The sequence below is a fragment of the Apaloderma vittatum genome, unplaced genomic scaffold (genome assembly GCF_000703405.1).
Source record: "Apaloderma vittatum isolate BGI_N311 unplaced genomic scaffold, ASM70340v1 scaffold27366, whole genome shotgun sequence".
In the NCBI taxonomy this organism is placed as follows: domain Eukaryota; kingdom Metazoa; phylum Chordata; class Aves; order Trogoniformes; family Trogonidae; genus Apaloderma; species Apaloderma vittatum.
Genome location: NW_009720539.1, coordinates 2,561 through 24,411, shown reverse-complemented (window position 1 = coordinate 24,411; position 21,851 = coordinate 2,561). Strand labels below are relative to the sequence as shown.

At 37.4% G+C, this 21,851-nt stretch overlaps 1 protein-coding gene across 1 annotated transcript in view; it reads right to left on the bottom strand.

Moving 5' to 3' along the window:
* The window catches only part of MYO5C (myosin VC), a gene marked incomplete at its 5' end in the record, with an annotated part of 29,034 nt that extends 7,502 nt beyond the window's left edge, over window positions 1-21,532 (bottom strand). The window contains 30 exons of the mRNA XM_009871050.1: window positions 234-383; window positions 1,347-1,451; window positions 2,272-2,452; window positions 2,842-2,922; window positions 3,001-3,064; window positions 3,886-3,979; window positions 4,954-5,134; window positions 6,256-6,319; window positions 6,802-6,895; window positions 7,121-7,285; window positions 7,892-8,038; window positions 8,428-8,593; window positions 9,279-9,490; window positions 10,133-10,244; window positions 10,331-10,417; window positions 11,271-11,368; window positions 11,703-11,837; window positions 12,681-12,764; window positions 13,360-13,485; window positions 14,545-14,685; window positions 14,972-15,053; window positions 15,472-15,737; window positions 16,370-16,476; window positions 17,026-17,133; window positions 17,698-17,779; window positions 18,674-18,817; window positions 19,352-19,508; window positions 19,951-20,095; window positions 20,362-20,527; window positions 21,422-21,532. Coding sequence (XP_009869352.1) covers window positions 234-383; window positions 1,347-1,451; window positions 2,272-2,452; window positions 2,842-2,922; window positions 3,001-3,064; window positions 3,886-3,979; window positions 4,954-5,134; window positions 6,256-6,319; window positions 6,802-6,895; window positions 7,121-7,285; window positions 7,892-8,038; window positions 8,428-8,593; window positions 9,279-9,490; window positions 10,133-10,244; window positions 10,331-10,417; window positions 11,271-11,368; window positions 11,703-11,837; window positions 12,681-12,764; window positions 13,360-13,485; window positions 14,545-14,685; window positions 14,972-15,053; window positions 15,472-15,737; window positions 16,370-16,476; window positions 17,026-17,133; window positions 17,698-17,779; window positions 18,674-18,817; window positions 19,352-19,508; window positions 19,951-20,095; window positions 20,362-20,527; window positions 21,422-21,532 — 3,855 coding nt within the window. The remainder of the gene's footprint in view (window positions 1-233; window positions 384-1,346; window positions 1,452-2,271; window positions 2,453-2,841; window positions 2,923-3,000; window positions 3,065-3,885; window positions 3,980-4,953; window positions 5,135-6,255; window positions 6,320-6,801; window positions 6,896-7,120; window positions 7,286-7,891; window positions 8,039-8,427; window positions 8,594-9,278; window positions 9,491-10,132; window positions 10,245-10,330; window positions 10,418-11,270; window positions 11,369-11,702; window positions 11,838-12,680; window positions 12,765-13,359; window positions 13,486-14,544; window positions 14,686-14,971; window positions 15,054-15,471; window positions 15,738-16,369; window positions 16,477-17,025; window positions 17,134-17,697; window positions 17,780-18,673; window positions 18,818-19,351; window positions 19,509-19,950; window positions 20,096-20,361; window positions 20,528-21,421) is intronic.
* Window positions 21,533-21,851: the final 319 nt, after the last annotated feature.

Below are 21,851 nucleotides of genomic sequence, written 5' to 3'. Positions count from 1 at the left end.
TAGAACAAGCACAATCAAAAAGTATCTTCTCTTGCTATGCATTATTGCCACAAATAAACAGCGCTATCCTGTGCTTAAATTATATTTGCAGGAAGAAACACGAAACCTTCGTATCTTTTTTTTCTCCCACAATGAATTGAGAAAACATCCTGTCCATAGCATGAAATAATGATTTCTTTCTTTTTATCCTGCATTTCAGGTACAGTTTCTTAGTGACGATTTCATTTCCTCACCATGTTTTCCACAGTAAGTCGAGTTGTCTCTTGCTTCATCTTGCTTTGTACTTCATCCTGGGTTTCATCTTGCATTAGACCATTGCTCAGCCCCTTAATTTCTTGGGTTGTGACTTTCAGTCTCTCTTTTTCTTTTATATCTACATCATTCTGGGCCACATTAGTTCTGTAAGGCAAATCTTACACTGAATGTGGTAGAGTTTAAGTGACTTTGTTACCCCAGCTTACAGCAGCTCATTTTCTTAGATTTAAAAAATACAAAAAGACAAAAAATATATTTACCGTCTCTGTGTTTTATCCCCTTCTAGCTCATAAAGCAGCCGATTAGACATGTCTTTCATTTTTTTCAGTAATAATTAGCAACAGAACCCAAAACAAAAGGAAAACAAAATCAAATTGGTTTACTGCTCTGTACTAGTATCCAGTAAATCTCTTCTTACACATAATTCTGTATCATCTGATAAAAGTGAATGACATGCCAGATAATGTAGAGCAAAATATCTGACTACACCACATGTATTATATATAGGATGAGAAATATTGACACTACTGACTTCTTGCAGTTGTCAATAAAATTACTTGCAAATTTTAGATCAGTTGCCTCAGAAGACACTGCAGTTAGAGAGATTCAGAACCCTCAGCAAAGTATGCTTTCCTAAATTGAGAAGAACTTTCTAACATGCAAATTTATCAAGAACTTTTTCCTCTGTCTCACACTCTGAATTTTTCAACACCCTCTGAAGTCCCCCTCAGAGCATGCCCTAAGTTCCAAAACACCTTTCCTTTTTATGATTGCTTCCAAAAGGGCACGCTCTCGTACACATACTCTTAGCAGAGCCCTATTGGATACTCTTGCAGACATGCAAACCATAGAACTGAATGACCTCAAAAAGGTAAAAAACATAAAAAAGCACACATATGTGCATGTATTTTACTCTATAATAACAGGTTTGAAACTATACAATCTATTTTTTCATCATGTTTATTATATTTTACTAGCAAAAATGCAAGCAATAGGGCAATGATGTTATCATGTAATACTACTTGAATTTTTAAAAATTCAAATGTGGGGAATTTGTTTTTATTAAACAACTGAAAGAGTAGGGACCATACTGTTACTTTACCTTTCAACTTTACAGTTTGCTCTTGAAGACGGTTTTCAAGATCTAATTTTTGATTTTCAAGTTCAGAAACTTGCTGCTTAAGATCTGGGATCACCTTTTAGAGAAAAAGAAGATTTTGGTATTTCAGTGCCTTCCTTCCTTTCTTTTGTCTGCAATAGTTCCTATGACACCAGAAGATCTTCAACTGCAAATAATCAAATACAGAGGAGAAACTCTGGGGGAGTTCTGCTACCTGCTTTTCTGACTTTAACTTTTCTGGAAGCATCTGCTGCTGGCCACTCGTAAAAATGAAACCGTCAACTACTGAAATGTTTGGACTGGCCCAGTACAATCATTCTTCTGTTCTAGTTTAAATGAAATCGTACTGTGGCTTTAGTTTTCCTAACTCAATTAACATTGGAAAAAACCATCAGGATATTATTAAAAAACTTCAAAAATAACATTCTAAAAATTAAAAAAAAAAACATTCTAACTTTTCCTTATATTTTCAGCTCTAGTAACTTTGCTTGAAAAATATTTCTTTAGTTACGTTTCACTCAGTAGAAAAATACTATGGTGTGTACTGTCTTCTGGAATATGAGTATTTCCTTGTGTTAGCTAGGCTTGACACAGAACTAGCAATGAGATCTGAAGCCTTTCCTGCCATTTGTTGGCAACCCGAAACCCTGATCCGCCCTCTGGTGGGAAGAGCCTCAGACCTGCACCCGTCTGTAACCACCAGAACCCCACGGGTGTCTGTTTTTTTACCATCAAACCACAGAACTTGTCAACCTGAGAGACAGAACGAGCTTTCAAGAAAGCTCCTGAGGAAAATATGTTTATTTCTGTCCTCTGACTAAAAGGAAAGAATGAAGTAACTAAATTCTTGGTTCAGCACAACAAAAACACTCTGCTTTACTACACCTCGATCTTACCAGGTTTTCTGAAGTTAGCCTGCTAACTTCCAATCGAATGCCATCCTTTATGTCATTTTCCTCTCGAAATAACTTCTGTAGATGATTAATTTCTTGGCTAAGATGTTCAACTTTTAAGTTCAAGCCTTCGATCTCATTTTCATATATTTCTTTCTGAGACTGAAAATGACTTTCCAATACTCTGTAAAAAAAAAAGGGAGAAAGAACATTGCAGATGTGGTACGACCTTGATGCAACAGGTCAAGTTTAATATGAAGCACAGCCAAAGTACCGTGGTTAACACGCAGACATTCCATTACATCACCTGTGCATGAAGGGAGATGAAAGCTCTGCACCCTATCACAGAGGAAACACAGTTCTCCAGCTGGCACACACACACTTACCTCACTGGCTTAGTACTAAGTTTGTTAAACTGATTTTCAGCTGCTTGGCCAGTCACATGCTGTGGTGTTGGTTCATTTCTTAAACACATGTTCAGGATCACACTGTCAAATGAGTTACTCCTAATCGTTCCACTAGTTTTCTAGATCACAGCTTGGAGTTATGAAAACATTTAAAAACTGAACTAACCTTGTAGCTTTTTTCAAGCCCTCATAAGCAAACCACAGTTCCCCATCCTCATTTAAGTGTTCCAAATCCTCTGTGGAGAGTCTAGATCAGAAGGCAGTATTATTAGTGTGCAGGTGAGCAAAATGCATTTCTTAAGCTTTTTTTAAAAAACAAAATTACCTGCTTCTTACATCTTCAAAATCATAACTTTCAAGAAGCTGTTTTGTAACTTCTGACATCTTTTCTGGAAAAAACCAAAAGTTTATTACACGGATTATTTTCTCTGCACATTTCAAATCAAGTTTGATTATTAAAAAAATCAAACCAACCTCTCGCTAAGTCTACAGGGTTCCTTCCTGGTACTCAGTAAATATATCTAACATACTACAAGAATATGGTAAAGCACTTGGTTCTACTTCTGGACATGTAAGGCGCACTATATAGGTATACCACCAATACTGGGTTTTTTTCTAAACACATCAGACCTCCAATGCAAAGTTACATCTACCTGTTCGGAATGTGGACAACTGCTACAGCTGGATAGATGACTTGTCACATGGTGTTTGGTTCCTACACTAAATGCTGCAGATACAGATTTGCTCTATGGTCGTGTTAGCATTCTTAATAAGTACCTCTTCCCAAAGAGAACCCAAATCAGCAAGTTATTTAAGGGTATTTGACATTTACTGGATGTAAAGCTAAAACTAGGATGAATGAAAGCTAGATAGTGTATTGTTTCTGTATTCTCGGGTCTCTATGAGCTACTTTTAAACTTCACTTAGAATTTAACATTATTAGTATTGATTTTTTAAACACAAAGGAAAAAATACTGAAATTAGAGTTTCAAAGGGATACTCCAGATCTCAGTATTCAGGGATCTTTGTAAAATTCACATGTTGGGGTTTTTATCCCCTTGCGAGTAAACGTATGACTAGAATAAAATCCCTATGGGATTTGAAAGAGAAATGGGTTTTTGTCAAAGCTTACATGGAAGAAACAAATTTAAACTGTCCTTGTTCACATTGTACTTGGTAAGTTCTCGGAATTATCTACTATGTAGCTTACCCCTCAGTTCTCGCTTCTGTGACTGGGCCTGCTTTTCAATATCCAATTTTTGTGTCTGCAGCAGTTCAATTTCCTTTTGCAACTCAGGTATTTTCTGAATCAGACAAAAAAATATAGACTGAGACCAGAAGCATATGACAAGGAATGAGTAGCAGTTGAATCATAAAGATAATTATAATTAAGAACAAGTACGTATTGTAAAGCCTTAAAATGTGTTGTGTTAAATCAGCTGGTTCTTGGGCATCAGAGCAGAACAGTAACACAATGTAGTGAAAACATCACGGAATTGGCTCAGAGTAAAAAATACGACTCTACACAGAAGAATCACCTTCAGGTTCAGTTTATAAACTACATTTATGAAAAATTCCCTGAAAAAAACGATGATCTCTTAGAAAAAGGAAAAAAAAATATCCAAACATTTAAGCATAAAAATATTCGGGCACAAATACTCCCAGAAGCATGGACTCTTTTTCTCTGAGCATTAACTTACTCGTATTGTGTACTACGTGAAAACAATGCAACATAGTGATGTACGTATGTGAAAAGGATATGTGTGTACATGTATGTGAAGAGGAGACTCAGGGGCGACCTTACCGCTCTCTAAAACTGCCTGAAGGGAGGCTGCAGTCAGGTGGGGGTTGGGCTCTTCTCCCTGGCAACCAGTGACAGGACAAGAGGGCATGGCCTGAAACTGTGTCAGGGCAGGTTTAGCTTGGATCTCAGGAAACACTTCCTCACAGTGCTCAGGCACTGGGATGCACTGCCCAGGGAAGTGGGGGAGTCACGGTCCCTGGAGGCGTCTAAGGGGAGGCTGGATGTGACACTTAGTGCCATGGTCTGGCTGATGTGGTGATGTCGGGTCATAGGTTGGACTTGATCTCAGAGGTCTTTTCCAGCCTCAGTAATACTGTGATTCTGTGATCAGATGCAGCGTATTAACTGCAACTTCATCTACAAATGCACTGGAGATAAAGAAATTAGTGATAGTAGTCCGTAAATAAAACATCCGCATTCTCTACTTGCTTTTTATCTAGCAAAGACTCCAAAATGAAATGTGTCACACTTTACCTGTGCTTGTTTTGTAAGTTGTCCTACTTCCATTTTCAAGCTGTCCTGAATGACAATTTCTTGCTGAATTTGATGTTGTAGCCGAGTTTTTTCTTCTTTCAGAATTTTAATTTCTCCCTTGAGCATTTCGATTTCCTTTTCATAGTCCTGCTTCTGATTTTGGAAATTTTTCTCAAGTATCCTAAAAAAGATAACGAAAAGGTGGTTCTATTCTCCCATATTCATAAGTGAAAGAATCATATTTATCAAGCACTATTACTCGAAAATGCTATCCTACATCCTCAAAATCATTCTACAAAATGGACGGTAATGACATAGGAATATTCTTATATTTCTCTAAATCTAATTCAGATATTGGGACTGAATTCAAGGCAAAACTGATTTTTTTTCACTTAAAGGCTAATTCTTTAACTCTTCGAGAGTTAGTCAATCTGAGCAGCTTTCTGCTACGCTTATGGCCACGGTCAGCACAGAAGGACATAAAACCAGAAAGTCCCAAGTCCTCAGTAAAACATCGCAAGTAGCTTTCCAGTTCCTACGAGTCCCTGCTGGAATGGACTGGCTTCCAACATAACACAGCTCACGGGCAAAGCAGGAGAAGTAGCAGGGAAATCCTCTTAGTATAGCCTGAAGTTACTGGCAGCTGAAATCAGACTGGGCTGAAACGGCACACAGCTTGCAATGCTCAGGAGCAGTGACTGACTGCACTCCTCACGCTTCAGAGAACAGCGCTTGTCTGGGAGCTACGGTTCTCTGTCCTGGACTGGAAAAGAAACAATCAACCCAATGGCTACAAGCCATTTACTGCTAAATAATACGATTTTTAATACTGCAAATGAAATATCGAAGGGGAAAAAATAAAGTTTTCCCCTTGTATTTTTAACCAGATGTCCTTTACAAACATCGCCTTTCCCTCAAGCTGAATCTTGCAATTCTTTAATACTAACTTCCCAGGAATTCTGCTCTTCCAGTCCTGCCTGAAGTCTGAGGCTATCTCCAAAGAAACTATTATGATGAGAGCTGCCTTTCAAATTCCAGAAAGACACATGAGAAGACAGGAAAGCTGCCAAAGCAAGAACAGTCTCAGGTCTACTATATACTTCCTGCACGTGACTGATGCAGAAACAAGCATGTGCTTATCCTCAGCTCTACACAAAGGACTTCAGGACTAGCACTAATGTCCTAGAACACTGGCAGATTCCTAAGTGACATGAGCATAACATATTTACAGCAGCAGAAAGCAACGCAGAGAAAGAGAAAAAATAAATTCTGTTCCAAAGAAATAAAATTCAGATTCCATACATTCTCTGGTTTTCTTCTTTTTGTACATCACTGAACAGTTGCCTTGTGAGATCATCCATTTTCTCTGTCAAAAGACATTTCAATATTTCAAAGACTTTCATGCAATTGTGCACATTTATTAAAACAGGATGACAACAATGCAAAGTTTTGTTTTAGTATGTAATCCTTAACATATTTTACAATAGAAAGTACTCTTTCAAGTGCCAAAAATTATCGCAGTAGATTTTACAAGTAATGTTATAAAACAAAAAGGTTCTGAAACATCAAAGTGTTATTCATCTAAAGTACACTTATTCTCATGTGCTGCTGGTGTGCTTTGAAATCACATTCCGATAAGCAGTATATTAAAGGAATCTAAGTGGAAGCAACACTCTGAAGGAATGTACGTGCATGAAACAGGAAACAGGAGAGCTTTTGCTACTGAAAGAAGAGATTTAATTTAATTATTAAATTAAAACTTTTAGAATAAAAAATCCCCTGACTTTACAACTTTACCCCACTGTAACTCCTTTAAACATATTTTAAAACTCCTTTTACTTATTGTACCTTTCATTTCCTCAGTTTTCTCTTGGAGCTTTATTTCCAAGGTCTCTTTCTGTTGTTGTAATTCTTTATTCTCATTCTCGAGTTTTAGGATTTTCTGTACACACAAAAAGCAAACATAATATACAAATTACAAAGGAGGAAGGAATAGGTCACAGAAGGTTTAACATTTTAACAAGCATATATGGATGGAGTCCCTTCCTTCCCTGCCACCTCCATCCAAGTTACTTGGTAACCCTTGAATCATACATTTGATAAATCCAGTAACTTAAAAAAATATTTATACTAAAATAAAATCACCAAGATGGCAATTAAAACTTACCTGTTCACTGTCCTCTTTATATTTTTTCCCTTTCTCTTCATACGTTCTCTTTTGAGCAGTTGCCTTTTCAAGATCTAATTCGAGTTTCTGTATTATTTCCATGTCATTCACGTGAGTCGAAGCCAGGCTGGTCAATCGTTCCAGCAAACCATGATTTTCTCTACTCTACAATGAGCAAGACAGGTTAAAGGAAAACAGAAAAATGCATACCTGACACTGTTTAACACAATTTCGGAGGAAGCACTTGACCTATTTCTGCTCACCAGCCCATAACAGACATGGTTATTTCAACCCAGGACTGTTTCCGGCAACTACATTAAAGCTACCATCCCATCTTAAAGATGATTTGGCTGGTATGGCTTTCAAAAGTAAGCAGCAAAGTAAATATAATATGAAATTCCCAAAAGTTACTAAATACGTTGCACCAGAGCAGTATCTCACACATCCTTCATGCTAATACAAGTAACCCCATCCAGAGATTGGACGGACTACTTAAGAAAGAGTAAAAGACATCTTCATTGCAGACTGTTATCATCAGCACAACTAATACAAAAATATAAGGAAAGCCTGGACGATTCTTCCTAATGTGGATGTAGCAAGAATACCAGCGGTTTATAATAAAGGACTACATCCCTTACGTATTCTTCTGTCTTGTCAAGTAAAGCATGGATATCGTAATTCACGTAAGCCTCTAGTCAACATGAGAGCTCTGAATAAAATGGGTATGATGACAAAAATAGTACAAATCACAAACTGACTGGTGACCCTCACCTGCTCTTCTATCTTCTTCTGCAGCTGCTGAACTCTGTATGAAAGCTGGATATTCAATACAAACCGACGAATATTCTGAAATCTGCGCCTGGCAAGCCATGCACGGGCGTATTTCTGGAGGATCACAGCCTTGTGTTCTTCAAGCATCTTCAAAATAAAATAGTGACACCTGCCTGTAATTATCTACGGCTCAGTAAGAATCAATTAGAACATTCTGTGATTCTGCAGACACTGGTAACGACAATGCATCTCATGGAAGAATCAAAATGCTGAAATACCCAAACTGGAGACACACTTGAACCAGTCGTAAGGACACTAAATGATCTGCATCAAGTATAAACCACACAGGGCTCTGTGTAGCTTGTAGATTAGATCTAAGCTACTGCGTTTCAGTAGTTTTATAGTTACAGCACAAAAACAGAGCAGAAGACATAAGAACCAGGTAAAGTATTAGGGATCATTGCCCTTGTCTCCATCTTTCTCATAGCACAATAGCTGTTTCCAGTTACTGAAATAAAATTTTTGACAGGATGTACCTTCCGGTATTTTTTTCTTGCTAGAAATCCTCTTGTATAAGCTTGAATTGTTACAGCAGCCACATGGATGAGCTGGCAAAGTCTACGGACCAAGTAACCTCGACAGTATTTCTGAATAATTATAGCTGCCCACGTTTGCTTCAGAGTTCTTGCAGTTATAGCTTGCCTTAATTCAAAAGACAATAAAGTTTACTTAGGTCTCATTAGATTTCTCGTGCAGATTACCTCAGTCAGTCAAATCACACACACACACAGAGAAGATAGTGAAACCAGGCATGTCTAAAAACACAGCTTTTTCTTCAATCAAAGTGAAAGAGAGGGAATTATCCACAGTCTTTGAAACCTGACCCACAAGCAAGTGTTCTATGGTGTCTTTCTGAAAATTTCAAAGCCTAGGAAGAGCCATCTTCCACTCAGTCTGCTTTGTGCAAGACCAGTGCAGTTTCTCTGCTGCGTAATTCCTTGTAATAATTTGTACAGGCTAATTTGGAGACCATTGTAAATTGCCTTTCCTTTCTGCTGATTTCTTCTCTGGCTCTGAAGCTAAGGATTAAGCCCAAGCTGACAAGTGGGTCATGCATCATTAGCTAAGGACTGAGATTACAGGTAGCCAGGCCTCTTGGGAACCTGGCAGACAGCATCTGAAATGTCCTAGAGCCCTTTCTTCACATCAGTTGAATCACTTGAACATTTTCAAGTCTGTAATTGCAATAAGAGGAAATGGAAACACAATCTGAATTACTCTTTTGTAAAAATTACACTTCCAAATTAGTGTTGTGTATTCGTTAGACCTTCTGTATCCCTTCAGGCAAAACCAAACAACAACAAATTTATTTATCAGCCAAAAATACCGCACAGTCCGCTGCCCTCGGAAATACTGCTGGATTATAACAGCTGCTTGTTTTATGCGAAGAAATTTCTTCCGCTGCAGCCAGCCTCGAATGCTCTTTTGGATCGTGATGCATGCGTATCTCAGTTTGTCTGATCGCAGTTTTTCTAAGTAAGCAACCTGCCCTGCTCGGAAGAAAATTTTTGTTCTCCCAAACTGATACTGGTTATGATCCTGAAAAAAAAACCAGGTGTATTACATTTTTAGTTTATTATTGTAGATCAGACACTCTCTTTTTATGAATTGACACTTCAAGCAAGCTCTTGCTAAACAAGAACATCCTCTCGGCCTCTGCCAGGGCTATCCTGCGAGCACACCCGTGTTTGGTCTTACAGATCCCTGAGTCTGAACTCAGTCCTGACACAATGAAGCTAAACACTGGCTTGACTTGGACCAGCCTCATCACCACAGGCTTGTCTAATAAGTAAGAGCATTATGCAAAATAGCACAGATTTAAAACAGTTCTCCAATATGCTCCACCATCAAAAGCTCTCTTGTGTGTGTAAAACTCCTAATACTTGACAAATGTGCATCATTTACTGTTTGATGGTTTACAAATATGAGCAGAGTACCTTCCACTTTACAAGTTTACAATATTAAGCACAGAGAGATCGTATCATCTATCTGTGCCCTTGTCATGACTGTGTCATAACAAGAGGTTACTGACTTGCAAGCGTATGTGCAATACAGTAAATCAGGAAATAATAAGGTAAATATCTTCCCTATTTGAGGAGTGAGATACTACACTTGGCAACAGAGAGTTTTTATTATTGATAGAAGCTATAATACACAAGGGGTCAGTGCATACAGACTAACCTGGATTAGCCGCTGCAAAACAGTCTTGCAAATCTGCTTCTTATCATTTATGGAGAGCTCCTGCTGTGTCATAAGAATGCTGTAACGGCTGAAAAACTCAATGTAAGTCCACCTGAAAAATTAAAAGTTAGCAAATGCAGTTCATTTAAGAGACACTCCAGTATTTTCTGACATATGGAGGCCCACTACTGTTCCTACCTGGATGGGTAGCTCTGTGCACTAATTCGAATAGTTTCCAGAACACCACACGCTCGCAGTTGCTGAACAACTCTTCTCGAATCAAACCTAAAAAAGCAGACTTACATTTTACATTTTTGCTGGGCTTAGTATACTATAATAATTAGAACCATCTTACTAGCAGGTTTTCTATTTCTGCCCATAGGAGGCAGGGCTCTCTACTTTTTATGTGGTGTCCTAGGTTCGTCAGTGTTTTTTATGTGAGAGAGGGAGTATCTGAGTTTTCTTTTTCTTCCTCAAAACAAAAGGAGAACTATATTCTCATCTCAAAAATTTTGTTTCCTTTCAGTATTAACTGTGACAGTTCGTATCAGCAAGTGACAAAGAATCATGCCTCTCTCGGCATAAAACACACAGAAATAAATTCCTTCAGCAGTCTACTGGGAAGAAAAAGACAGTCATAGGAATTATGCAAATTATCTGGCATATAAAATTGTATTGTAAGTTTAAAATTATATAAAATTGTGGGAAAAGGCCTATGTTCAACACTGCTTGTAGCTTTTCTCACTTGTAGAGCTCTTCTAAATATTTCTGTGGACAAAAGAAGTTCTCAAAGAAAATGGCAGTGGCTTTTATTCCCTAAATATGAACTGGTGCTAGTCCATACTGTACAAGAACAAAGATACCTGTACAAAATATCCACCTATTTAAACTAAACCTGGACAACCTTTCCCCTAAAAATGTTACAACAATACACAAACATCCATAATAAAGAGATTTTAAGGTATCTATAACTATTACTGAATTATTTTACTTTTGTAAGAAGACAATATTCTTTTCACTTCAGCTACGGGAAGTTGTTCAACAATAAGAATTTAGCTTGCTAACACACAGATACTGTGAAATAGAAGAATACTCTTTTAAAAGTAACGTAACAGCTCAACACCACTAACATACTTACTCAAAAGGCAACTTCTCATCATTCGGCTTTATGCATCGTACGTAGTGAGGGGTTGTTGCATTAAGAGTCACCATAAGCAAAGACAAAGAGCTCCGGAACTAGAAAATACCAGACATACCAGTTTTGCTAATAAACCATAGGCAGCTAAGTCAGGTATTAGTTTTTTAATTATTTGTTCGGTTTTGGCGGGACACTGGAAAAATTTTCAGGGTTTAGATCATAAACGCAGGAAATCTGTCCTGCTGTACCTACAGTCTCCTACCCAAAAATTAAACAAGCGTAGTTCTACCCAGAGCCAGAGCACTGCACTGTGGCTCGCTCCTGCTGTGCCAAAAACTGGCGAGTCCCCTGTGACCACAAACAGAACCGTGTCACAGCCCCAGGCTGCCCAGGACCTTCCCTGAAAGCAGAAGCATCACATTTGTGTGCTACCTTACTGCCAACTGTCATCCGGAGGTGTTTGTTGGGTGGCTTGAGAACAGGTCTTGCAGATTTGATGTTTATAGTTGAACTGAAAGGTGAAACGGACACTGGATTGTCTTGAAAAAAATTTGCACACAGATGAAACTAAAAGTGTGGTGAAAGAATCACAGTTAAATACTGCGTAACTGTAATAACGTTTAATCAGAAACTACATTTACCGTAACGCAAAAGGCAAAACCCATCCAACTTAATGCTTAGGCCAAGTATTGCAGGACTTGGTACCAAATCTTTAAGCCAAAAAAAACTGAAGGAACAGTTGCAACAATTCTGAATCTGTTGTGAAGCACTTACACATTTCACAGATAGAACTTGACAGCTGTTAAGCAGGCCTGCAAAAGCCACTTCAATATGAGCAAATATGGACATAAATACAGAACAGGGTTAAAAATAAGACCCCTTAAGGTTATACTCTCCCAATATTTAATTTATATTACAAATACGCTCTTTGGTCAGATTAAATTAGCTTCTTAACAGTAATCCTGAAGTCTCAAGGTTGTGGACATGAAAAGGACTGGGCCTTCAAGCAGATGGGAAGGGGCAGACACATAAGACACCTGATGTTTTCCCTGCCCTGGCACTCTCCTAACCTCTTCTGGAGAAAAAACAAAGGCAGCTGTTCCTGGTAAACTACCTACCAAAGCTACACGTAATGACTATAGGAAAAAAATAAATAAATTGAGTTGTTCCATTACAAGGATTCGTAAACACACATATATGAAAAAGCTGAATACTATGGGTTTCTATCTTGTATGTTATTTTGATATTAAAAATACATAATTGTAGGATATCAATAAAAAACAAGATTAATTGCTTCAACCTATCAAAACCCTCCACTTTTCCCCAGAAGAAATATTGTAGCATCAGGTCTGAATGATTCCAGTAAAATCAGGTATTCAAAAAGTTAATCATTACGGATTATTCACAAACCTTGCTCTCCTTCAAGATTTCAATCAATACTTCATGTACTGTATCTCTGTTTTTTTCCAGAAATCCTTCACTTTTATATTCCACCTGTGCAAACAGGTGAAATCATTAGCTTTTCAGCAATACATGAACCATTAACAAAGCAATAATTTACTGTGGACGCCAACGGCTCTTCAGTCGTCTTAAAACTACGGCTGAACAGTTTCGTTCCAGCAGGCATACATACCTACATACCCCAAATTTAGAAGTAAGACAAACTGTCAGAATCCACTACGGACTGCAGTTTCCTTCTGCTTTCATTAGGAATTTCTTTCCTCCTCTCTTCATTATTTTATGGTTTCAGATGAAAACACCAGAGAAGGACTGCTACATTTGAAATGTAAATAACTGAGACTAAAATGTGCAAGGACTACAATCTTGACTATTTTATTTACACATTGTACTCTTTTTCTATCTCTTGATGACTTAATTTTATACTCTCAAATTCATTATATTTATGTTTAAATGACAAGTTACGGGCAGTACTATCAATAAATAAATAGTACTATGTATTGAAGATTGGATTTATAGAGGTTTCAAACAAGTGCAGTTAATATTTCCTCTATTTTCTAAGTTTGTTTCTTTTCTGAATGAGCTACTGCTAGAAACAGGTTGAAGTAATACTGAGTTGTTTACACTCTACCTTATCAGCAAAGTGTTGAATGATGAAAGACATGTTCGACATCCTCGGCTTTTCAAAGAGTGTGTTTTTATTCACAAAATTATTATAGAGCTTCTGAAGCCAGTTTTCATCTGTTCCATGAGGTAACTGTAAAAATGAGAAGGCCAATCTCTTTAACCAAACTCTTTTGGACTATTTAAAAGAGTAAAATTGCTCACTATCAATAAACAATCTGAATAAAACATAACCAGTGAGTTACCAGGCCTGGTAACAACCAATTCCTGGCTTTTGAGTCTAACCAGTGGCTCCCTGTAGCAGATAATTTTAAGAGAAAAGGTCACATTAATACACAGATTTGCTGACTAAAGTTAATTCTCTGATGAATCATATATAATTTTGTCCTGAGAAGACGCTGCCTACAATCAGGGGCAACCTGATCCCTGAGAATGCTAAGGAGCAGAATAATGGATAAGCTAATGAGTTAGAGAATGTTCCCTAATTTCTCCCATATTACTCCCAGTTTGGATTCTGCCAGTATCACTAGAACACCTCTCAGGGACCATTTTAACAGGGCTTACCTTTCCCTGGCCAGTTCTTCACTGACAAATCTGCTTCAATAAGTTTGGAAGCCTAAGGGAACCACAGATATGCAGAAGAAAAAGAACACAGATTTGGGAACTGCTACAGTCGGGAGAGAGCACAGAGAAAGAAAGAATAAGACTGCAGAAGTAAAAGCAAAGATGTAGGTTTGGTGCATTAACTTATAAAAAGGAAAGGAAAGGAAGAGTGGGGTTTTGTGTGATTTGTGGAATAACTAGATCGTGGAAATATCGGTGGAGGAGACCCCTGGAGACTGGGTAGTCCAAATTCCTGCTCTGAGCGAGACGACCATCAGTGCTAGATCGAGCTGCTGTCTGAACCTTTGCTTAACCTCTTCTAGTACTGCACTGCCCTCACAGTGAAGAACTCTGGTTGCTGGGTTAGCTTCAAGGTAGGAATCTAGTTTTAAATCCTTAGCTTTATACGAGAAAAATACACTAAGTGCCTCACAATTAAAATTACCAAGTAGATGGCCAATATTAATGTTCTTTTTATGAGGAAAACACCCTACTTCCCATTTTAAAAGATAAAATATGTATTACAAGCCCAACTTGTAAAAAATGTAAAGGTTTTCATGAGTTTTAAATGTAAGAAGTTTTAAATTACCAAGCACTCTTCATCCAGAAGTTCTAAAATTCCCATTTTAGCTTCAATAAGGTCAATGACAGGCTGGTTGTCATAAAAGTCTATTAAAGTCCATGGGATATCTTCCTTCATGTATTCCTCTTGTTCAAGTTTAAAGACATGCTAGATACATGCAAATTATAGAAATGTAAGGAAGAAAATAAATATGTGTGCTTGCATGTTACTACATACATGTCTGTCCTAACAGAAAATAAACTCAGTCATTTTATTTTTTATATATCTGTGTATGTATGTATATATATATAAATACTTTAATCTATTACAGGGTAGCCATTATCCAAGAATATCCATTACTCAAATATAAACAGTATTTGCTAACATGCATTATAGATAATCTCAAAACTGAAGAAAAATAAGACAAAGAACTGTAATAAATAAAAGAACATACCAGGTTGAACTGCTGCTGCAGCTTTTCATTGGCATAATTGATGCAAAACTGTTCAAAACTGTTCACATCAAATGTTTCAAAGCTGAAACACATAAGGAAAAAAAAAATCCCTTGACATTTAAATACAAATAGTAGTATTCTTGTAAGACTTTGGAGTTATCCTAATATTTCTAACTAAAATAAATAGCCATTAGACTAATGATGCTCAGGCATTTCAAAACTTCCCTAGAAGTTCATTTTACCAGACATAACAGAGCTAAAAAATGTAAATTTAAATCTAAACTTATCACATCAAAAAGTTAAATTTAAACCTCATTCAGCATTTATAGCTGCTGAACATTTTCACTACTCTGAATGCTAAAGAACTCACATGACTGTGACCTTTTAGTAAAACTAACCCTTCCAAATTCATTAGCATCACAAACTGAAAAGCGCCTCTTATCAACTCCAAAGAAAAGGCACATCTTGAAAAGTGAATTTCTTCCCAGAGCCATTCTTACCCATAAATGTCCAAAACACCAATGAAAGTATGTTGTTTGCCAGGGAACTGCAAAGCTTGGTTAATTCTTTCCACAATGAAGTCAAATAAATGTGAATAGATCTTCTTCGCCAGGGCATCCCTTGCATTAACAGCCTGAGCTCTTGTCATTGGCTTTATTACAGTCTCGGAGGTAGTGACAATCTTTCGGTGGCACAACCACTGTGCCATTTTGTCACGTTTTAAATCCAGGAGTTCACAGAATATATTGAGATGTTTATCTTCCAGCTTTAGAAAAGATGAGTAAACACTATTACATTACATTTCATACTTGAACCGTTGTCTAGACAGTGAAATCCCAGTACTACCGATATCAAGCTACGACTTTTATTTTTAGATAGACAAGGGGCTCTGTTCAATTTTTCACCAAGAGGAGCTAAAGCAGATAATACTGGATAAGAGCTCCTGATACAGGAGAGAAAAACTTAAGACTGGGTGAGATGCTTTCGATTAAGACACTGACAGAAAAGGTTACTGCAGACTATGATTCGGTGTCCTTGTTTTTTCGACTTGCATGGTCTGCTGGGACACATTCTGAGCAGCTTTGACAATGCTGTTTCCTCTATCCTGCAGACAGTCCCAAATGGCTTTTCCGACAGCTGTGGGTTAACTGCATCCCAATGGGATTCTTTTTGCCACATTCTGCCTCTCCTTCAGACTTTGCAAACTTTGGCACAAAACAGGATTCGCATAAACACTCGCTGCATTTCTATACAGAGAAAGGTGGAGAAATCTCTCAAATTTAGTACACAGATTTAATGCAGCTCTGAGCCCCAGATATGAAAAAAAAATATTGCTAAAGGACTTTTGGCATAGAATGGGAAAGAAAACATTGGTATCTGAGCGAGCTACTTCCTTACACTGATGGATGATCTTTCATCTCCAACAGCTGTTATTTCCACATTGCCCAAGTGTAAGATTGCTGCCAGCATTTTGAAAACATCCATCTGAAAATCCCCCTTCAGACCTAAAAAAAATGCCAATTCTTGATTATTATAGATATTCAGGACAGTGTAATTATTCTAAACAGCACAATGATGGATTATTTGCTTTGCTGTGTAGCCAGGAACTGTAGAGCATCTCTGCAGACCACTATGTAAAGCCTTGGTTTTGCCTACTTTCTGCTTGTCTGATCGGATGAGAGGTTAGGCATAAATTCCTGTACCTCCCCCAAGTGCCAGCTCAAGTATGATTTGGTTTTCACAGAAAGGGGTGAAGACGCTTCCAATTCCACTTCTGCTGCAGCGCCTTAGCTTAAAGGCCAAGAAGATTCCAGTCCTTAGTAATTTTGGCCATTAACCTTAAACACCAATTACTAGCAGCCATGTGCTCTCGCCTAGTACTTTTAAAACAGACCAACAGCACAGTGGACAGGCTATGGAAGAAATTATTTTGGGAATTACTAGTAACATCTATGGACATTTCAGAAACAATACAACTTTGATCATTTCGGAAAAAAACCCCCACAAAACTCCCAATTTTTAAATCTATTGAAAAGCTTTCCCCAACAATTTACCCAGCAAGGCAAATGTCTTCTGAGTCTCCACCATATTTGCTCTGTCATCAACTCCTTCTATTACTGGGCTGCCACCCATTCTTGTGTAGTTAAATTCTTCTGCACTTCCTATAGACAAAAAGCAAAACTTGTAATGCTGGAAAACTTGGGTCTGGGGATAGCCACTTGTTAAAGATTCTTGTAACATCAGAAAATCAAAGATGCTGTCAGAAGATAGCAATGAGTTAGAAGTACTCTAAGAGAAATCCATGTGTCTAACTCCATTAATCTGATGCAAATTAGTATTCATAATTCCTAGCAATCTTAACATGAACTAATAAACAAACAGGAATGAAGATGGAGTAAATATATGTGTAAGGTCTGGTTCTCCAGACCTCCAAGGAGGTAAAATCAAGGCCCTAAACTGTCGTTATGGCATCTGTCACTACAGAAAGTATTAGAGTAAGATTTTCAGTGACATTAGGTGCTTGATCATGACTATTCAAGTTACTAGGGATTTGCTACCAAGTTCAATACATGCAGGATTAACAGCTAAGTGACTTAAAAAGGCAAGTCCCATTGTTAATTCTGAGATCTGTGCTATAAAGCACTTAACAGCCTAGCATTCGAAAATCCAATTTTCAAAACACTGCACTGCGAAAGTGAAGAGTAAGTTATTTTCTTGAGACCTACCTAATTTAAGATGCTTAAATTCAGGTTGCATAGCAGATGCACACAACTGATAAAATATATGATAGTTTCTCTCATTCTCTGACTGTAAATTAAAGCAAAGGATACCATTAGAGAAGGAAAAAACCACCACCAAAGAAAGAGAAAAACGCTCCATATACAACACTACTCTGAAGAGACAGTGATACTTGAAGGCTAAATTCAGCTGCAACAGTCTGTCAAAGAAATTGTCCAATAATAAAATGGCAGATCTTATGACTTCAGCAAAAGCTTTGATAAATTCAAGTATACTTTATTTCCATTAGCAATATGCTGAGTTCTTTCCCCAAGGCTGTTACCCTGATTTTTCTTCAGCTTGAACAACCTTATCTACAAAAAAGAACTGAAAAATAATGTAATGAATAATTGTGCAGGAGTGCCAGCTGAAACACCGACCCGTGGTAACTCAGAAGACTCCTTCGGGCAGCAGGTATATATAGAAGTACTTTTCATACTGTAAAAAGTTACAGTAAGACTAAAAAGGAAAACTTTGTAAAAACAGTTTTATAAAATTAAATGCTTTCTTTAGCAGATTATCCTAATTATGCTCTGACACTGTAGCAAGTCACATTCAACAAGCCCTGGCCTTAGAAATTTTCAGCCAGTTTTTTTACCAAGGCTCTCTCTGGCCCTATATATCCCGTTCCCTTCCAGGTACAACTGGACCATGTTACCACTGCGACTGAAAGTCACAGTTTTCTCAAATATTTCTTGCACCTATCCCAGGGAATTGTCCCCAAGATATCTTCTGTTTAACACAAAGAATAACAGGGACTAAATTAGTTTCTTATTAAAAATAAGACTAGCTCCTATTAAAAAACAAATGCTGCTTAGTCATACTATTCAGAACTTCACATAACATTTTCTATATGAAACTAGTAAAGCGTAGTACTTTAGTAGCTATACTGACATTGACTAATTTTAACTTTATTTTACCCACCTGAAAGACAACTCTGGATTTTTCAAGCAGGTATGTTCTCATATTAGCTCCAATGATTTGGTAACTCCGATCAAAACTGATCTCAGTGTATTTTCCAAATCGACTGCTATTATCATTCCGTGTGGTTTTTGCGTTGCCGACAGCCTACAAAAATCATAAACTTCTAAAACTTGTTTTATTTGCACCGTTCATTAGAATAACTTTGTCAAAACATGACTCAACCACAAGTTCATAAAATCAAAGGTGCTCAAGAATCAATCTCAGCGTTGAGTTGTGAGATTTAAACTGAGGCACAAATTTGAAGATAAACCATAAGTCAAATAGCGTAACACTACACAAAATGAGAATTAGAGCAAGTACATAAGGAATCTTAACCAAACCAAACAAATTACTTGCTCAGCACTGTTCTCTCAACATCTAATTAAGAGGATGTTGTTAGATAGAGCTCTGGAGGCAAACTAGTGCCTCCAAAGGGCCACTGGTAAATCAGGCAGAAGCTGGGCGTTCCTGAAGCCAACTACCAATTCCATCACTAACACTCAGAGGCTAAACTTCTAATTCAGATATCTAACTCAGGCAGCTAAGACATCCCTAAAGATTTGAAACAAAGATGCCCAGCAGCTCTCAGAATTCTTTCCTCTGTGAGTACAGACTTGACAGATACTCTCCGAAACTTACCTCAGTTATTGGATTGGATGCCAACACTTTATCCTCCACATGTGCATTGCTGCTTGACTTACTCACAGTGGCAAAGTACCTCATAGTGTATCTTGCAGACACAGTCTTTCCAGCTCCTGATTCTCCACTGACTATAATAGACTGATTTTTGTTATTTCTGAAAGCAAATAATCAGACAGATTAAAGCAGACACATCTAAAAGGCATGGATAAATGTAAGAATTATACGTAAGAAACAAATATATGAAACAAAGCTGTGGTCAATTCTCTGCTAAGTCCCACCTTTCACCTGTTCTTCTCTTAATCCCCTTCGGTTGTAACACCTAGGCTGATGCCATTGCAGCTAGGGCAGCATTTTGCCCCTCATCACACATGAAAATAGTTGCGGGTTCTAGGAACTCCTCCGCTGGTTAAGGAATTACTCTTCCTCTAGCTATGCTACCCATTCAAAGGCATGCTTAACAGCCAGTGGCACATACAGAGTTAGATTAAATTACAATTAACATCGACTGCCACCAGACTTCAAGTGTAATTTACAGACATTAATTACAAAAACATAATAGAAAAATATATATTATAAACATTATGGACATACTGAACCTTGCCATTTGCTTGTATGCTTCTTCCGCCACAGCAAATATATGTGGATCCATGTCCCCCATGTTTTGCCCACTATATGCATGGATAATAGCATCTCCATATATCGGCAACTGTTTATAGGGGTTTATTGCAACCAAAATTATTCCTAGAACCAAGCGTACAAAAGAAAAACAAAACATAGGTCAGTTCAATGAAATGCCAGGTGTTGGCAACAACAGTTAAACTGACACAAAATAACACTATTTTCTAAGTTAGACAGGAGATCCTGATGAACAATCCAATCTATACCCACATAAAAATAAGTTAACTTGAATGAGTTACACCTGAGGAAAACATGACTCACATCATATTGCAAACTAACCTTTTTTTTTTTAGATTGTTTTTTTAAACCTTGCGTTTTACTTTGCTTACCACTATAGGTGTAGATAAGCTTAGATTCCATAAAACGAACTTTAAGATTGTGTAGAACAGCTGGTTCATGGAGATAACTAAGCGCGGTGAGATCATTTTCGCCAACGAGTATGTCAGGATTTCGTAGGGGTGGCAAGGCAGCTGGATCAACAGGGTAATTCAGTTCCTGTCAACAAAAATGACTTGAAATACAAAATGCATTTTGTTTGCATAAACACAAATTGATGTTCTGCCTTTACGCAAAGTTACAGGGTTGATGGAGCCCTGTCTGTTCTTATATTTTATCAATTCCATATATCCCACTGAACTTAGGGAACTTGGAGATCATGAAAGTAAGACAAACCTCTTCTCTGTTTATGAAACAGAAAGCTACATTCTCTTTATTTACAGTATTTTGTATCAAAATCTGTAAAAATAGGAAATGCCTTTAGCTCTTTAAACACATGCATATTTCAAGCACAGATGAAAAGAGCAGACCAGCTGCAACTGAATGAAAGCAAACACCTGGCCAGATTTTCAGTCAGATCCCAAACTACCCTTATTTGCAACCCTTCAGTCTTCTTTACACAGACTTTACAACTCACCTCTCTTTCTTTCAACAAATCCATTTAATCATATATTTAACACTTGTCTTTACAGAACAGAAATGCAGAAATACCATTTTCAAAATATTAAATCTGCAAAGAACTCAGATACTAAAATTAACAGATTTTACACAAAGCAACAACTTCAGGAATAAAAAGCGACAGCTAGCTCTGTGAGAAATAACCATGCCTGCCTTAGACTTCTGATATACTTCACCTTAGGATGACTTTCAGTGCTTGTTTCAAAAGTCAAGTGATGTTTGAGGTAATTTTTCTACACTAATGTTATACAGATAGTAGAACTGCACTCTTCATATTTTTTTTGTAACAGCCTCTTACTCTACAAATTTCAATGATAAAATTCTGGTCACTGCAGAGTTTGCATAAAAGAAAATAGAGATAAGTATTTCAGGTCCTGTTTTTCTACATGAACATATCTCAGCAAACGCCACAATAACTAAGGCTTTTCTCCTTACAGTTCCATCTTCTAATTGCACATGGAGAAAACGGTCTCCAGCCTTGTAGTTTTTCGTGATTTCCGCAGACTGCCAAACTTCATCATTATCAGGGATCCAAACCCTATTGTACTACAACAGAAAAACAAGATAATAGTTAGCTTAGCTATTATCGTAATACCTGACCAGCATAAAAAAACTAGTTTTCAAATGTCAACCTAAAAGCTGAGTGGGGTTATTATTAGCTCTGTACAGTGGGCTTTATTTTTCTTATTCTTCATGAAAGAAAAAAAAAAGAGAGGAGACTCCTTAATTTCAGAGATGCTTGTTCTGTTTCTGTTTAACATAAAGTCTGCAGCACAACACAGCATGCAGGAAAGTGAATAAGGGCCAGACTGTTGCCAGGCTCGTCAAACCCTCTAACACTGAACAAAGAGAATAAAATACACTT